Source organism: Aquila chrysaetos, chromosome 8 (assembly GCF_900496995.4).
Source record: "Aquila chrysaetos chrysaetos chromosome 8, bAquChr1.4, whole genome shotgun sequence".
Lineage (NCBI taxonomy): Eukaryota > Metazoa > Chordata > Aves > Accipitriformes > Accipitridae > Aquila > Aquila chrysaetos.
The window spans coordinates 24008174-24025871 of record NC_044011.1 but is presented as its reverse complement, the minus strand read 5'-3'; the positions used below and the strand labels follow the sequence as shown (position 1 = coordinate 24025871).

The 17698-nt window shown below is 36.0% G+C and overlaps 1 protein-coding gene across 2 annotated transcripts in view; it reads left to right on the top strand.

The window, feature by feature from the left end:
• LOC115344872 (venom phosphodiesterase 1) overlaps positions 1 to 16562 on the top strand; it is a 45342-nt gene extending 28780 nt beyond the window's left edge. The window contains exons 16-25 of one of the 2 annotated variants that reach the window (XM_030022839.2): positions 1265 to 1331; positions 2927 to 3014; positions 3793 to 3962; positions 4073 to 4124; positions 4882 to 5036; positions 10169 to 10304; positions 10803 to 10880; positions 12334 to 12466; positions 14142 to 14298; positions 15871 to 16562. In XM_030022839.2, coding sequence (XP_029878699.1) covers positions 1265 to 1331; positions 2927 to 3014; positions 3793 to 3962; positions 4073 to 4124; positions 4882 to 5036; positions 10169 to 10304; positions 10803 to 10880; positions 12334 to 12466; positions 14142 to 14298; positions 15871 to 16044 — 1210 coding nt within the window. In that variant the 3' untranslated portion in view covers positions 16045 to 16562. Of the gene's footprint in view, positions 1 to 1264; positions 1332 to 2926; positions 3015 to 3792; positions 3963 to 4072; positions 4125 to 4881; positions 5037 to 10168; positions 10305 to 10802; positions 10881 to 11107; positions 11194 to 12333; positions 12467 to 14141; positions 14299 to 15870 lie in introns of those variants that run through there. The other variant, XM_041125414.1, reaches the window with a different exon arrangement.
• Positions 16563 to 17698: the final 1136 nt, after the last annotated feature.

The window sequence follows — 17698 nt, the reverse complement described above, 5'->3', positions numbered from 1 at the left end:
CATTGCGTCTCAGTTCACTAGATATGGTGCATTCTGCAAGTGTTAGATATTTGTTCTTTATTCTCTTTCGAACCTCTAAGTCTGGTTTTGCTCAGTTCCAGGTCTGCATTTCCTTAATTGGCCGTTGGTGAGTTGTTTCTAGCCTCAGAGTCTCCATTCTACACAGAATAACAAATTGTTACTGCTATCTGCATAAAAACTATGTCTTTACCATGCAAAGATAAACTGATAAGAAAACAAATTAGACATAACCACCTTGCCATTACAAAAAATTGCTGTAAGAGCTAAACAATAAAAAAATAGCTCTGAGCAAGTCAGGAGCAGTTCAGACAAGCCTTAGTCCTGAGGCCTTGAAAACTCAATACAAAGCCTGTGGTGTTAGTAGCAATGCTGTATTAACTGAGCTACAGTCTTGCAGTAGGAGAAGCATGAGCTGACTTGGAATTTTAAGAATATTCAAATAGTAGAAAATGCTCGATCAGTATATGACTTGATTGTTTGTTTTGATGCAACCAAATAATTGTCCTGGACATATAAAAAGAAATGGCCACTGAAAAATCTCGTATTCACCTTTTTTTTAACTGCTGAAATGTTCTTGTGACTCTGAAAACAGGATACATGTGCTTGACAACTGTGTGTTGAATCAGTATGGGATGACTATATCTTTCCATGTATCTCAGCAACGGGTAAATTAAAACAAGTATTAGTCATTTTAAGTTAGACTATTCTGATGTGTTATTAATCCTATAATCCCCCCCCCCCCCCCATCCACATCTCTCCTTCACCCTTTAGAATCCATGATGAAAATGCACTGTCTTGTAAGGCAAGTCCCTTGCAGTCTTATTTATATTGTTCCACAGAGGTTAACAGCAGAGTCCTCCCATTATAGGTTTTCTATTAAAATGCAGATACCACAGAAAATAACTGAGGAATTCTTCCTAAGCAGATTACACTTGTTCTGAAACTTGTAGCTAGGTGAAGGCCTCGGTTCAAAAATAGCCATTTTGTCAATGTATTTTGAAAACATTGATTCACTGTACACTCAGTAGCTACCTAGACAGGATAATTCCTGTCCATAGCAATCTCTGTTACACGAGAAAGAGGTGTTCATAAAAGTGAACACTGGATGAGCAAAAAATACTACAATATTACGCCAGAGTCAGTTCTTAAGGCATGATCCAGAGTCCAGTGAGTCAGGATGACTGTTATTAACTGGTTCTGTTTGTGCCATTTTTACTTACACTATATGATGATTTCTCCTTAGGAATGCAAATTACACGAATTGTGATAGGGGTAACCATGGCTATAACAACGAATTTAAAAGTATGGAGGTAAGATGATTTCTATTCAAGTCTTGCACCTTCTTATATAGAAAATCATGATGTGCTAGGTGAAGCACCAGAATATAGAATATATGATAGTTTTTGCAGTGTGATTTTTCTTCTGTGTCACCCACTGGGTCCACATATTCATGTTGCCTTTCATCGATGTGTACGAGGCCTGCTTCCTTGGGATCCTGTAGTAAAACTTGTCTGGGCTCACCTTAACTCCATGGAGCCAGATAGACTACAGTAAACCAAGCATACCATGTTTAGCTGTGGGACACTGAATTCTTTCATTCTTTCATTCTTCTACTGAAGCAATGACTGAAAAATCTCCATAGGCCTTGGGAGTTCAGTTGAGCATCTGAAAGCCTGAGTGCTCAAATAAACTAAATCTCATTGACTCTGCTTATCGTACAAGACTTAATCATATCATCAGAGTAAAAAACTCATTAGTATAACCTGTATGTTAGTATAGCCTGTTTCACCTCGTTTTCACTTCTGGTTACAGTGAAAATATTTTGAGTTCTTGAGCTTTTGGTTTTTCATGTACTTTCTGTGATGTGAACCTTTAAGTAAGGTCAAGCATCCCACTACTAGTCCCATATTCTGTGCCTAAGAATCAGATTCTTCCAGATCTTCACAGCAATATTAAAACCATATGTCAATATACTGATCAGAATGGTGCTGAATGTTTGTATGGAAAAAAGGTAAATTCTGGTTACCATGGAAACCTTGATCATAAATAACCTTATGCTGGTGGCACAATGACTGAGGAAAATTTTTTTCTTTATAAAGGAGAAAAATGTCTTAGTGTTGTCTTTTTAAAATAAATTAAAAATTCCTTCTCTGTTACGGGAACATAAGAATATTATTTTAGAACAGATCATTGTCTTGTTTAGTCATGTTTCCTGTATCTTATGGCAGGCAGCTCAAAAGGCTTATAAACTAGTAGAAACCGATGTGAGACTGTAAGTAGTATCAATGTTCTGCCACAGTGCTTGCAGACCCCGCAAGGGCTGCCCAGCACTACATTGCTTCATTGGTGGTACTGATGCAGGTCTCTGCTGAGCTTGGGATGGGTCTCTGCAGTTCCCTGCTCCTTGCTTTAACCATGGCTATAGGCTCTTAAATGACCCAAAGACTTTAGAGAATGCAATGTATTAAAACAAACCCCAACCCCCCAATGCTTGTGTTTCTGGCTCAATATTAACCTTTGGATAGGATCTGTGAGTGTCATAACTCTGCATTTGTTGAAATGGCATTGTTACAGGCTGTTGCAATGAAAACATAAAAAGGTGTGAACTTGAAACATAGCAAAAAATAGTTTTCATAAGTATGCATCAAAATATTAAAGAACACCCCTCCAGATTCATTATATAGTTTAAAGTATCCTGAGAAATTAATTTATGTTTTGCACTTTTCTTCAAATTATATGCAATGGGCAAAATTTGCCTTCTTTACCAGAACAATCCTATATTTTAACTTTTATACTGTGAAAAGACTGTATTTTGTTCCAGTGTCCCTGTTTCCGTAAAATCCAACTGAATTGTTTTTTAATCTGGATTCCTTTAGATAACAACTTTTGTTTTATTACAATCTAGGCTATATTCTTAGCATATGGCCCAAGCTTTAAAGAGAAAACAGAAGTGGATGCTTTTGAAAACATTGAGGTTTACAACCTTATGTGTGGTGAGTAGAAACAATCCAGTACTTTAGATGATAAACCAACAGTGTTTCCAAATACCAGTGTTGTAAGAGCTAAAAGAAGGGTAACTAAAAATTCAGTGAATTAAATCAGAAGCTAGGTTTTTCACACAAAACGCTGAAACCATGCTCTCTTGCCTTCTGTACAGTGCTAAAATGTTAACTGCCAAAAATTGTTGTGCTTTGAAGGTTGTTTCTGATTGCAGAAGGATTCCACTAAAGAATCAGAAAGAACTGCTCCTGCCACGTGGCTTGCTGTTGAAATGATGCCTGTGGAATAATTGTGGAATAAGAATCTTATAGAGAGTTACCACTCTTGCTCATAACTTGAAATGGACCATTGCAGTCCTGGCAGTGAGCAATTAGGAAGTATGTGCCTCAGAAAATATGCATTAATGCATCACACAAAAATGCAATAGGCTAGTGTGCTTCACAATACATGATGCATTTGCAATCACATTTGTACTCTGCATTAAATCTTCTAATCTTATGAATGTTATGGCAATGTAAAAAACTGTATTAACAGTACTCAAATACATAATTACCAAATCTTGATGCAATGGAAGATAGCAATGAACCTTCATACCTAGAAAACTGGAAGTTGATGGTAGTAGTTACCATAATAGTTTAGATAACGGAATAAGCTGTTTCTTCTATATTTAGAATGAATGCATAGGAAATGTGCAGAATTGGAAAGATAATGACTTTTTAAAATGCCATTTTAGTCTTAAAATATGTTTACAAATTTCAAATGTTTCAACAGATTTGCTGCATATTACACCAGCACCAAACAATGGAACACATGGCAGCTTGAATCACCTCTTAAAAAAACCTTTTTACAATCCTTCACATGCAAAAGAAAACTCATCTCCTTCTTCATGTCCAGTTTCCCATCTGACTCCCATAGATGATCTGGGATGCACATGCAAGCATGTAAGTAGGGGCTTCTGGGATCTTTTAATCATCTTTGTCAAGTATGTTCTCTTTTCTTTGGTTTTTCTAAACTATGGATTCATTGTGAAAGATTCTCTTATATTTTACAGATATCAAATGTTTCAGTACTAAATGAGAGGTTAAATCTTACCACAGAAGAAAGTAAGTAGCAAGAGATGAAAAGGACAGCAATATTTTTAAATCTATGCCAGGTTTAGATTTTGTATTGTTGGTTCCAGTGGGAATTTTTGGAGTGTTAATTAAAATTTAAAGTGAAGTGGGAAAGCCAAGTCAGACGCATAGCTTTTTTTCTTTTTTCTTTGCATTTGTTTAAAAAATGCTAATTAATACTGTTATAGCAACACTTATGCATAGGAATCGGATCTGAATCCCATTAAAATCTTGGAAAAAACCATACAGGTTTCAGTTGTCTTTGGAGAAAGCCTGAACACTTCCAGGCTATATGCCGTAACTCTTGTTCCCCACCTTGTAACCATAACTTTGCCTTTCTCTGATCAAAAATTCCCTTAGATATTTCTGTGTGCTTTTTTATGGGTCTTCTGGAAATCTTAGGAAGCATTGTAATGCTTCCTAGCCAAATAAGATGTAAATTTCACTCTACTGGCAGGATAAGTTCAAAAGGTTTATATTGGTATGAAATTGCAAAGAAGAAAGAATTTGCAAGTCTGATATATTACACTGACTTTCGTGTGTTAAACTTAACATGAAAACTATTTTCTACATTTTTTTATTCCACTCATAAGCTAAGAGCTTAAAGAAACACATGTCCATGTTTACTGTTGGTTTTATTTGTATTTATTAGTGTTTTAATTTACATTTTTTTCTCTGCTCTCTTAAACCTTTGTGCCATCCAAAATGTTATAGAAGAATGAATCAATAATTATTGTTTAAATTCTAGTAAAGAAGGCAAACTCATATCATTTGCCATATGGGAGACCCAAAGTTCTTCAGAAGAAAAATGTCTACTGCCTACTTTCCCATCATCAGTATGTGAGCGGATACAGCTATGATATCTGGATGCCACTGTGGACGGCATACACTGTGAATAAGCCTGTAGGTTATCAAATATTCATACTATTCTTAAATATGTAATATAATGGATTGAAACATGGTTCAGTCATCAGAAGTCCAGGTTAAGAACTGATGGAGATTGTGTGACTAAGGTCCTTATGTCTGAAAAAGAAAAAGTGTCTTTGATATCTTTTAAATTTCAACTATCTTAAGCTATTGTTTAAAAAAGTGGGAATGGCCATCTGTTAGGGACACAAAAGATAGCGAAGAATATAGCTGCTGGTAAGCTGGTTCCATTAAGCCTGTTCTACAAAATAAGCTGTCAAGACAGTGCTCCAACTTGCCTGTCAATTCCTGAGGAAAAGCAGGCTCTGATTTCCAAAATCAGAAGTTTTTAAGCTTTCCTATGAATATCATGATCTTTTTCCTATTAACAAACCTTTGTACAATTCTGCAAGACAGTTTGTACTAATGCACACTTCTGCATGTTCTGTTTATTTGCTCTCTATACATTATATGTAGCAGTGCTACATATCAAGGTGCCGCGATTAGATCACTGGTCGGCCTGGACCAGGGAAGAGACAGATAACACACATGGTGTGAGTGCCAACTCCGTCCTTTATTGCGCAGTTAATTCCTTTTATACTAACAACGGTAGGTGGGATTACTGATATGTCATAGGGAGGCGACGACTAGCCTTCTACCTTTCCGTGACATCGCGAGATCTTCCGAACGGTGTTCCCTACATCTCCCCCTCCTCATGTCCAACTAGCTCCCATTGGTTACACACACTATTCATGCACTGTCCACGCGTCCAGTTGCACTCAATGATTGGCTGCATCAACACTGCACACGCGCATAAACATAAAATATAATTGGTCATACTAACTAAACATACGAGACTTATCTCAGTCTAATTGGTCAAGATAAACTGCCGAATTGAGGTTGTTTGTGCCAAGTTCTCTTTATCGTGGAATATGCACCTGTGTTTTTCTAATTGGTATCTTTCTTATTTTTGTCTTCTTGTTTATTCTGTTCAAGGCCTTCTAAAGGCGTCTGGAATGCTCTTGTGACCGTTAGCTAAATATGTTCCCACAACATTATATAATTTCTGAAAAATGTAATTATAGCTGAATGAACCTCTGAGAGTTCAAGACTATGTGGCTCTGGAATAAATTGTTTGAGTTTTCAGTGTCAGTAAACTAGTGGACATTCATTGGCTTAATTCCCCCTATAATTTGACCCTTTTTCTAAGTTGCCCCGAGGAAATAACTTTTACACTGATTTTTCTGTCTGAAGAGAACTGTTATTGATGTTTACATGATTTCTTATTTTATCAGTACAAATATGGGGAAATTATTTTAATCAAATATATGCTGCTAGAATGTTAGTATTTCAGAAAGTTTTACTCCATACTTTCTCCTGATTTTTCACAATGTGAGTGAAGGATCACAAATCCAACCCTAAGAAGGCTTAAAGTCTAGTGAAACAAATGTCCATTTCAACAAAGAATGGTTTTACTTCATCATATTTGAAGATCTGCTCTTATACCTTGCTATGAAAGTGCATTACCCTAATGAAAACCAGTTAATTGTGGGCAGATTTTTTTTCTGATTTCACTTTAAAGAGATTAAAAAGTCCCACCAGAGCTGGAGTCTTTTTAATATTTCAGCACTAACAGCAAAAAGCTCAAAAAAAGCAAATAACTTTTCAGACATTTTCCTTTGTTGAAAACCAAATTCTCAGCTGGAAAAGAAGTGTATGAAATAAGTTCTTGCTCAATATAACATCTAAATCAACAGAAACACATATTTGTGGGAGTTTCTTACAGTAGTTTATGCAACATTGTGGGAAGCAGCGAATGATTGAGACTGAAGTATTGGAGGGTATAGTTCACAGCTGACTCTAATACAATGATGTATGTTTTCTATAGAAAGAATAAGAAAGAATAAACTTCCTCTGTAATACTCTCAGAGACACAATGGTGAAAGGCTATAAGTCTAAGAGCTCACTCACTGACTTACCTTATACTGTAAGCTGACATCACGATTTTTTATTACAATATATACTAATCAAGAGAAAAAAGCTTTATAATTTATAAGAGCAGTGGAAGGACAGAGGGACAGAGCTAATGCCTTTGACTGTAAGCTTTGGCTACAATACTTGGGAATGACAGAAAATTGCAATTTAAATTGCAAGAATTTTTTCTTGCAAGAATTGTAAGAATTGTAAGAATTTTTATTGCATCCTAGGTTATTTATGTTGTGGATGAAGCCTGTGCAGTGATTTACACAATTTGTAAGGTGGGGCATTTCTTGACATTAGGTAGCTATAAAGAAGGGCTTAAACAGTAAAATAAATGATGCAGGCTGGAGTTTTGCATGATTTGGAAGTTTTGAAACTGGGCTGGCTGATCAAGCCTGCATAGTATTACTGCACTGGCATGTGATATCAGAATCAGGGATATTATGAATAATATATAGTTATAAATTTTAAATAAATTATGTCAGATAGAGTTTTGGTTACTTAGCATTCTCAGTCAAAGGAAAGTTTAAGAGTGAAGGACATTTATTTTCTTGAGGTTTTACCCTCATCTTCCAGGGAGGAAGGCAAATTTTCTGGCAAAAAGATAGTCCTTCCACCTGCCTGCAGACACCTGTGGAATTTAAATAGCTTTTCTATGTAGAATCACTGAAGTTTACTATAAAAATATATTAAAATGTATAACAATCTAATCTATACTGCCATGGGATGAAAACAGCAATGGGACTTGTATAAATGACTGGGATTTTTTGAACTAAAGCTCAGTGCACTGGGGATTATGGGAGTTTTGTCTTTTATGGTTTAATATTTTTTCTTCTTGACTACTGAAAAAAGATTCCTGGAGGTGGCTGAAATTGACATGACAGACCACAGCAGATGCTTGAAGTCTGTCATGTAATGCAAATAATTCATGCTTCTTGACATTAATTACTAGCTTGTCAAAAGACAATAACCTGCATCATAAAAGGTGATGCATGATGTGATAGGCAAAGCCATTTTTCAGTTGTAACTGTTTTCTTCAGAAGACATTATGGTTCTTTGACCTAAAAGACAAGGAACCAAAGGGCTAAAGCTGTTGAATTGGCGTTGAATGTTTTTTTCTGATTCTGAAGTTTTGAGGCGATGGCTATCACTGTCAAGACCTCATTTCTTAATAAATGAGCACTTTCACTAGCTTCTTTGAGAATCATTCTATTCTAATTGATAGATGATCTGTTTAAAAATAGCTTGTTCCTCTATTGTGAGGAAAAGAAATGAGGAGAGGTTGTAGCAGGGTGTGTGTGTTAGTTCACAGAGCATTAGCAATATGGCTTGCAATCTGGGGTTGCATTAACTGTTGTTCTCATTGTACTAAAAGGTGACACAGGCAAAGCCATTTTCATCTCTCAACAGCTTTTGATATTATTTACTTGCTGACTTGTAGATCCTTGAAAAAAGCTGAAATATTCTTAAGCAGTTGCTTTTCAGTATTTTGAGAGTTCATAGGTTCATTATGAATTCTCATTTCTTCAGTTGAGAATTTTCTCCTGTGATGTCCAATGGAAATGCCATGAGCAGCCTTCATCTCCTAAATGTATGGGAGTGCTCATAAAAATACAGGTTATATAATGTATTACATATGTGATGGACAGACAGTTCTAAAACACTGTCCTCCTGCCTTGGCACTTGGATTAGAGCTCATAGCTCATATAGTTAGCTTTAAGAAATGTGAAATAAGGAGAAGAGAGTTGAATGGTGTCCTCATCACTTCAAGTTGGAGAAAATGTGAATGCTTCTAATAATCCAGATTCATGATATAGGTCAAAAGTAGATTCCCTGCTGTATTTGGATAACATTAGGTGTGACCACTGTATTTAGTGAGAAGAATGAACTCTTCAGGACAGTCCTTGGCACGTTTATTCAGACCTTTGTTACTTTGATTCAGGTTTCCCTTCAGAGATCATAAAGAAGTTGAAGCCATCATTGAATATCACAGCTCAATTATTAAATTTAAAATATCGGTTTCTTCAGTGACCCTGATCCATTAACCCTGCCTTATTGATTTGGACACTAGAAAGGACAAATTGCTCAAATGAATTGGATGTCAGTTTTGTATTGGGATTTACATTTGCTTGACAATGACATCTTATCTGCTCAGGTGGCAAAGGCAGTCTTTTGTCTTTTATATTTCATCCCATATGAATGAAATATATATATATTTTCCATTAATATACAACCTGACCATAATATGGTCATCTACAGGAATTCTCACAGAAGGAAGTGAAGAATTGAATCAAGGAGTACAAAGAGGCACAAGAAGAACATTCCAGTTATTTTTTTCTGCTCAGTTTTAACCGATCAAAATAAGCAGTGTACTGAAAATCAGTTTAGATGTTTAACTACTGTTTATAAAGGTATAAAGAAAATAAATATGTTCCGTTCTTACCAAAATGAAAATAAATTACATGTAAATGAGTATGAAAAAGAAAATGCAGTTAAACACAGAAAAGCATATTCTGATGTTTTAGTTAATGCTATTGTAAAATTACGATAAAGGTTACAGAAAAGGTTATGGAAACAAAAGTAAAGGTTATAGAAACAATTATACTCATCAGCATCACTTTTGGCCAGATCTTAGCTAGTGTGCATGTTAACATGTCTCAGCGAAGGTAGTGAAGCTAGCCAGTAAAATGTACTGAATTTAGTATTAATTTATTTAGCTTTAACTCTTCAGCAGCACAGACTCTTATTATGGAGATAGCATCCTCAGATGCTAAGATTAGGTCATAGTGTCATCTTTATATACTAGCTGCTTTCCAGGAGGATGTGACATCAAGTCTGTGTTTCCAGAAATATGTAAAAGTGACAAATGAGCCAAACTTGTCACCTGTTTTTGCCTAAGGTATAACCTTATTTTGCTACTACAATTTTACATGCTGCATAAGGATTTCCCTGAATTACCTAAAACCAGAAGAAGTAGAGGAAAAACACTAGGCAGAAGACATCAGTGTCCATTACCTGCATTGACCTGATTCACTATGAAAATAGGAGAAGATTCAATGAAGTTCGTTCTAGAAAGTTAAAACCATACAAAGCATTGGGTTAGCCACAGCCGTGGGTGTAATACTTTTTTTTTCCCCCCCTTTTCACAGGAAAACACATCTCCTCTTCCTCCCACTGTTTCAGACTGTCTGCGGGCTGATGTTAGGATCCCTGTTGCTCGGAGCCAAAATTGTTCCAACTACCCAGAAGGGCTGACCTTCATCCGCAGTTTCCTCTATCCTCCCAGTGAGCATGGTTCTTTTTATAGCTAGAGCTTAGAAAGTCTTAATCAGCTGGATGTGGGTTTATGTTTAAACATATACCCAAACACCAAAACAAACTTCTGCGGATCAGCATGTTGGGCAGAAAAAGGTTTCCAGTGTTTGTAGACTGACCAAAAGCAGGGCAACTGCTACTTGTATCTAAATATTTTCAGTTTAGAACATTTAAGTTTTTCTTTAAAAAATTGAACAATTTGAATTTGATGGAAACTGGTTGGAAAGATGTAAAGGGCTGTCCCTCTTCCTCTGTATGAATATTAATTTCCTATTGTCAAATTTGATAATTACTTTATTGAACAGATTTTACAAACAAATTTGGATATATGTTTGCAGTAGGATCATACACTCGTGCTCAAATGTGAAATATAATTGAATTACATGTACCTGCAATTTATAGTGACATATGAATCAAATTCATCTTTGTATAATATTTCATGAATTTTTACTTTGTTCTTTTATATAGACTTCAATTCATCTGCTCTTGAACAGTATGATGCCTTACTCACCAGCAATATTGTTCCCATGTATAGAGCTTTCAGAGGTAGGTTGCAAAGTTTTGATTAATTTTTATTATTTTTTTGTAATTATGGTTCTGGATTTGGTAAAGCTATGACAAAGACTTAAAAACATTAATGGGTGGCCTGCAGTATATCCAGATCTTGTGCAAATGTATTTAAAACTTTTTAAAAGTAGATGTTTGAAACTTTAAAATGCACTTATGTAAGTTAAATTTTTTTCTGTGTATAGTCCTGTCTGACCTCTGCTTAGGTGTACCTGTTCACTTCTGAATTTTCTCTTCATCTCTTTTGTGCTGTCCTAACGAGAAATCCTAGCTATGAAGCTCTCATGAAAATTTCCCCTTGGGGAAATGCTCAAGGTGAATGAAAATGGCACTTTTTCTTTTCTTTTGCGAGGTCTCAAGAGAAAACAGGACGAAGTTTGTAATCAATGCCCTGATACAGTGCCTGTTTCATCAAGCAGAAACTCAAACCAGATGATACTAATCTTGGAATATTTATTTCAGGCAGGTGTTTCTATTATACAAGTGCAATAAGTTACATTAACTCTTTCCATCCAGTCTGACTCACATTTGTTCATAATCACTGTTAAGAAATTGTCTACAATTTTCATATCGTCCTGTTTTACTCTTAGGCCTAGGCTCATTTTCTTAGACAAAGGATAAAAAGAGGAATTGTGTAAGGAAAAAGCTGGAGGCAAAGCAATGATATAACTACCTTTCTAATGCACTCAGACCTCATTTATTCATTCACCCATGTCATAGAAAAAACAGAGATCCAGAAAGCCTAACTGGCTTTAATCTTCCAATTAAATCAAAGACATTATGAAAAATCCAATTTTCCAAGAAAACTCTACAAGAGATTTAAACTTACAAGAAGTTACTCTAGACCATAAGCAAGAGGTAAATCAGTAGGGGATGCCCTCAACTCCCCAGACACATCTGGGTTTTTTGCCATGATAGCTGTAAATATTTGAATAGTCTCACTAGCTTATATCCTATAAATTATACTTTCTCAAATAACAGCTGTGAAATAAGCCAAATTGTCTAGTGATATTTGACATGAGTTCTGTAGAGTTAGACTAACTCTCAGCTGGTGAATATTCCTCCCACAAAGCTGTTATCTCAGTTCCTACTAATTGGCAGAGTTGCAGGTGCTAGCAGATAGGCCAGAAATGAATGACCTCTCAGCTCTAAAACTGTAGCTTCAGCTTCAGCTCAAATGCATTATCTCCAGTAGTGCAATGGGCCTTGCAGTGCTATAATAGCATTTACCGTGCCTTTTTCAATGGTGTGTGAGAGTATGTCCCTTTTGATGAAATCCAAATTTTGTGTTACAGAGTTGATTTCACAGGCAGTTTAGTTTGGAACTTTTTATTATTCATCTATAGCAAAAAAGGAACTAGGTTATTTTTCTTTAGTGGTGAAATAACTTCAAATTTATGTTAAATATGCTTGTATTTTCTTTTAATGACAGACATATGGGACTATTTCCATAATGTGCTGCTTCAGGAGTATGCTAGAGAGAGGAATGGAGTAAATGTTATCAGTGGACCGGTGTTTGATTACAATTACGATGGCCATTTTGATACTTTTGATGAAATTAAGCGGTAAGTACATGAAAAGCTAGAAGTCAAACTCCAGATTATTTCCCACTGTATTTCCGCACAAACTTCTATTCAAGAAGAACAAGAAATAGGTATCACAGAGAATGGAGTATTCCCTTTATAATACTAAACCCACTGTTGCTCATACAACAGCAAATACTCCTGCAAACAGATACAGTACTGTAGAAGTTGAAGTTCCAGTAAAGAGAAAAAAGCTTTGCAGTTACATGTGGATCTATGTACACATGCACATATACAGACCAGTAATATGTTTCCCAAGCTTATGCCTAGATTTTTGGGCCTCTGCAACAGAAATACTGGGAGAATAGATGACATCTAAATATACAGATGATGTGCTTTAGTGTAATTTTCTGACTTCCATGTTGTGCTCACTCACCTGTTTGTTGTTCCTCCCTATTGTCTCAGACTGATGTGTTTTATCAAAGATCAGATTTCTGTGTTTGCCTTCACTGAATCATGTAACTGGGAATGCAAAGTGTAACGTTCCCGAGTGCTACCTTTGCATAGCTATGGCTTACACAAGTCACTTGAAGGTCTGACAAGTTCTAGGTACATTTTAGTGAGCTCTGGTAGCATAACAAAATACATTTAAAAATTCATCTGTGTGTAGAAACAGGAATGAGAGAAGACTTGCATAAAAAAAAAATCTATAAAAGAGAAATATAAAAGATAAAGACCAATTATTTATGTTAGTGAATGAGGACAGAAGGAGGAAAAAACAGAATTAAAAAAAAAACAATTTAGATTGTTCCAAATATAGGGAAGATGCCTTGCGACAGTAAGAATGCTTATGTAGTAGAAAAATGCTGGGAAATCTACACAGCTGAATCTGTCACTGGAGATGTTTTATTCAAGGCTAGACTTAATACCACATCTGTCAAAAATGGTTTGAGAATGGGAAAATCAGCTCTGCCACGAAGTAGGAGGGTGGAAGGGAGGAGAGGCTAGAACTTCCTTCCAAGCAGAATGCTGCAGTATCCAGTTGACCACATAATGTCTACAGTTTGGAATAAGCATGTTTTATTCAGCATGGTTAGTCAGTCATACGAAGCAGTATAATGATTTCAGTGATGGTGTTTTTTTTAATACTGAAGATGTACAGCAATTTTGGGAAGTGTTCAACTCCTCATAACTTTATACACAAAAGTGACCATGTTCACAGAATAACCAGAAACGGGAAGCAAAGACATTTTCAATCAGGTATCCTAAACTAGTTTCTATAGCACATAGCCACAATTCATCATTCCAGCATTTCTTGCTGGCAAAGAACCAGAAGCTAATTTTCTCATCACCCTTCCCCCATTCAGTTTCATGTGGTTGAAATTCTTAATGTAATGAAGGGCAAATATGATGCTCTATCCTGCCTCTTCCAGATGTAGAGATCTTTGGCTTTGGCAAAATAGTGTTGACCATGTAAGCAATCCTGTTGGTTTCAGTGAGACTGCTTGTAGCAAAAGGACTAATCCTTGTGTGTTTGGCTGTTCATGCAACAGATAGTGAGGCTGTCTATCCCATCAGGTATTTATTTCAATTATAAAATAAATAAAGGTCATATAGTAGTGAAAGATCTATGCTAAGTTCTATAAATTACTAATGGCATCAGTGGTTTTAATACTTGATATCTAGATAAATTCCTTAATTAATACTTGTTTTCTAGGCACGTAAACAATACAGAAATCCCTGTCCCAACCCATTACTTTGTGGTTCTGACTAGCTGCAAGAACAAGTACTATACTCCACTGAACTGTTCAGGCTCCTTGGATGCTTTGTCTTTTATCATTCCTCATCGACCTGACAACACTGAAAGCTGTGCTGTAAGTACAGTTCTATGCTCCTGCATACCAATGAGCTTTGTGAACTGATTCCCAGTGGGATCCAGTCATCTGGAGAATCTTTAGAAGTCTAAGTATTTAATTAATACATTCCCCATGAGTTGAGAGTGAGTTGAGAGCTAAAGCAATGACTAGGAGAGTAAGAAGCTCCAGGAGAGGTAGCTGGAAACTAATGAGCTGACAGGAAGGCAAGGAAGAAGAAGAAAGGAGGGTTTGATAAGAGGACTTGGAAATGCTGTCACCTGAGAAGGGCTGAGAACAGCAGCACAGCCAACAGGGTGATGAGATAGCTTTATGGAAGGCTGCAGGATAAACTTACTCCAGAGGTAACAGAGGACTTTGAGTGTTATTCCCTTCAGTGTAGCTAGAATTCCTTCAATCCTTTGTTCCGCCTTTATAAAAAATTAGACAGTAGGCATTTAGATGGATGGTTCTGCAGTGGAAGTTCATACTTGAATTAAATAAAATCTATGCTTACCATTAACAGTGTAAATCTCATGTTTTGTAGCAAACAAAAGAAATTAGCTGAGTGTAATATGCATTGTTGAGCCAGCTGAGTGTCTATTCCATAAACTCTGGGATGCAGAAGGTTCCTTACCTCAGTGTGTGTATTACAGTCTCCCTACATACAAGTATAGCTGCACAGACTTGAACTGGCCCTCAAAGCAATACAACTGTGTTTATTCAGTTTATTTATAACTTTGAACTCATAACTCCAGACACGTGCAAGCTTGCACTGCTTAGAAACAACTTGGGTGTCTCCTCATTTGTGGTGTGGATAATCCACAACTGCCCACTTATCTTTTTGGTAGTTGAAAGTTGACTAAATATACAAAATAAATTATTTGAATGAATTAGTCTTTATACTTTAGAAATCAACATCTGTTATTTCTAAAGCTTAGCAATAAACCCCAAATATCATTGCACTTCATATTCATTGTGTCTTGCAGCGCCGTAAATTTAGGGAACCATTTGTGTCAGAAACAGATACTGTTAACGGAAAAGCAAATTACCATGTTTGCAAAAAAACTTTTGTAGTAAAAGAATTGAACAATAACATTTTTGATTGATTAGTGCTTACATCTCTATTGTTTTCCCTGTCTCTCTAGCAATTATTATTGCTGTCCAACAATCAAGACTGAGCTGCTGTAAGGACTTTGTTCAGGTTGCCAGGTGTCTGTTGTTTGGCTAGCCTGAGCACTGCAACTAATTTATACTGTAACTAAAACTGTCCTTACTTGTGTGTTTAAAACCTGACTTAACTGTACTTTGTAGTTAAAGGTCATACTTGCCATTTCAGCATAATTTCGCTCCTCTGTTACTTCGGAAGTGCGGAAGTGGGGAGAGGGGACATCCATTTGATTCTGTTTAAATGAGATCCCTAAATGCAAGGCTGTAAAGATGTCTAGGAAAACCTGAAAGAAGTTTTACCAGCTGGAGGCCTTTAGTCTGTCAAACCAGTTCAAACACTGATTATTGTCTAACAAACACCAACCCACCAAACAACAGAATGCCTTTTATGTGTTTGAACATTGTTCTTGTTTGTTTTGGCAGGAAAATAAGACACTTTCCGAATGGGTTGAAGAAAGAGTTCAGGCTCATTCTGCACGTGTTCGGGATGTGGAGCTGCTAACTGGGCTTGACTTTTACCAGGAAAGAAAGGAACCCATCTCCGAGATCTTACAGCTAAAGACATTTTTGCCAATATTTGATACTGAAATTAACTGAGTATCTGTTAAAAAAGTGTCAGTGCTTGGAAGAAAGCAAATTTAAGTGATTTAACTTTTTTCCTTGCTAAAGTATGTAGGAAACATGACTGCAGCTCTTCTATAGGAAAACACACTTAGAGGAGCTAATTTCATTTTTCAAATGTGTGTTCCTTGGTCAAGTGTTTTGTGCCAACTGAATAAAAATTACCTAAAGTAAATTAAATCATCATTGCTCAGCCAGGGTTTCAAAACAGAGAATATTTTATTAGTAGTGGTTTGAAAGAAACCTGCAAAAGGAACCTGTTTCATAGTAGAGAGACCCCAGAATTGTAAACTGTATAGAAAATATTTCTATAATGCAGTTGGAAAGTGAAGCAGTTTGAGAGGAGTGTGTGTGTTTTCTCTCTTGTGTTTATCAGAGAGGTTATGGTTATCTAATACTAGTATGTACTGAAATGTTCTGAATTTTTCTTTCTCACCTATTAATTCATATGGAAACTGCTATGTATTTAAAAAACATATTCAGACTTGCAGGAAGTTTGTATATAGTGGAAGTGTCTTCTATGATCATCCCCTGTGTTTTCCACTTGAGTTAATTCATTATGCTAGTAATGAGTGAAGTTAGAGTAAACAAGGTATATTTTGTACCCTTCAGAAATCTTAAAGCATTCTGAACATGAAGAGGTAAAAGAAACACTCTAGCCAGAAGAATTTTGTCTGGATATTTACATGTATTTGCAAGGATTTCTAAATGCCTGGCAATGTCTAAATGTTTGTATCTGTTTTTAAATATTTAAGCCTGAGATTAGAGCACAAAAATAGTGGTGACATCCAAAAAATAGTCAGTGTTCCTTTCCGTAGTGACTTTAACCATAGACTTTCTAACTCACACTGTGCTGTTCATGAATTACTACTGAGGGCAGGTAAGTGGGACAAGGCAGTGGAAATTCCCAGATTCTGCTACTACAGAAATGTCACGCATTAATTGAGTGTTGAGCTGATTTTCTCCACTGAAAATGCTGCTAAGCACAGGTATAAATAACAGCAGACAATTGACCATTTGTCTGATTTATCGGCACAGTGAGGGAGTTTTAAAGAAACATGTCAAAGAGTGTTTCAATCTGTAACTAACTGTGGAATGAAGGAGATATGTCTGTTTAAAAAAGGACGCTTTAAAAGCCTATACAAAAAAAAGTCAAAATCACCACAGGACATATTTTTCCCCACATCTTAGATGATCAGTGTATGCACATACAGTCCAAACGTAGCTTAGCAATATTTATTTTACATCAAGATGTGGGACCAAGCTGAATGTCAAGATTTATATCTTTGGTTAAACCATTACACCACTTCCCATGGAATTGTATTTCACCCTGCAACACTGTGGCATCTAACTCAGTCCATCTAAATCTGAGACTTCTGCTAAACTGCCTCAATTAAGAATACAACTGATTTTTCACTGCATAGTAAATCATACCCTAACTCTAGTCAATTAGCCTACATAACATACTAATTTAGGTATGTAAATTAACTAGTCTAGAATAATAAATTTAATTTCAGAGATAAGAAGAAGAAATAGCCTCTTAAGAGTATAATATTTGGTATGTCTACATTAGCAATTTAAAGTAGAACTAGCTTGACTGATGTGATGTTGTTGTGACTTGGTATATTTA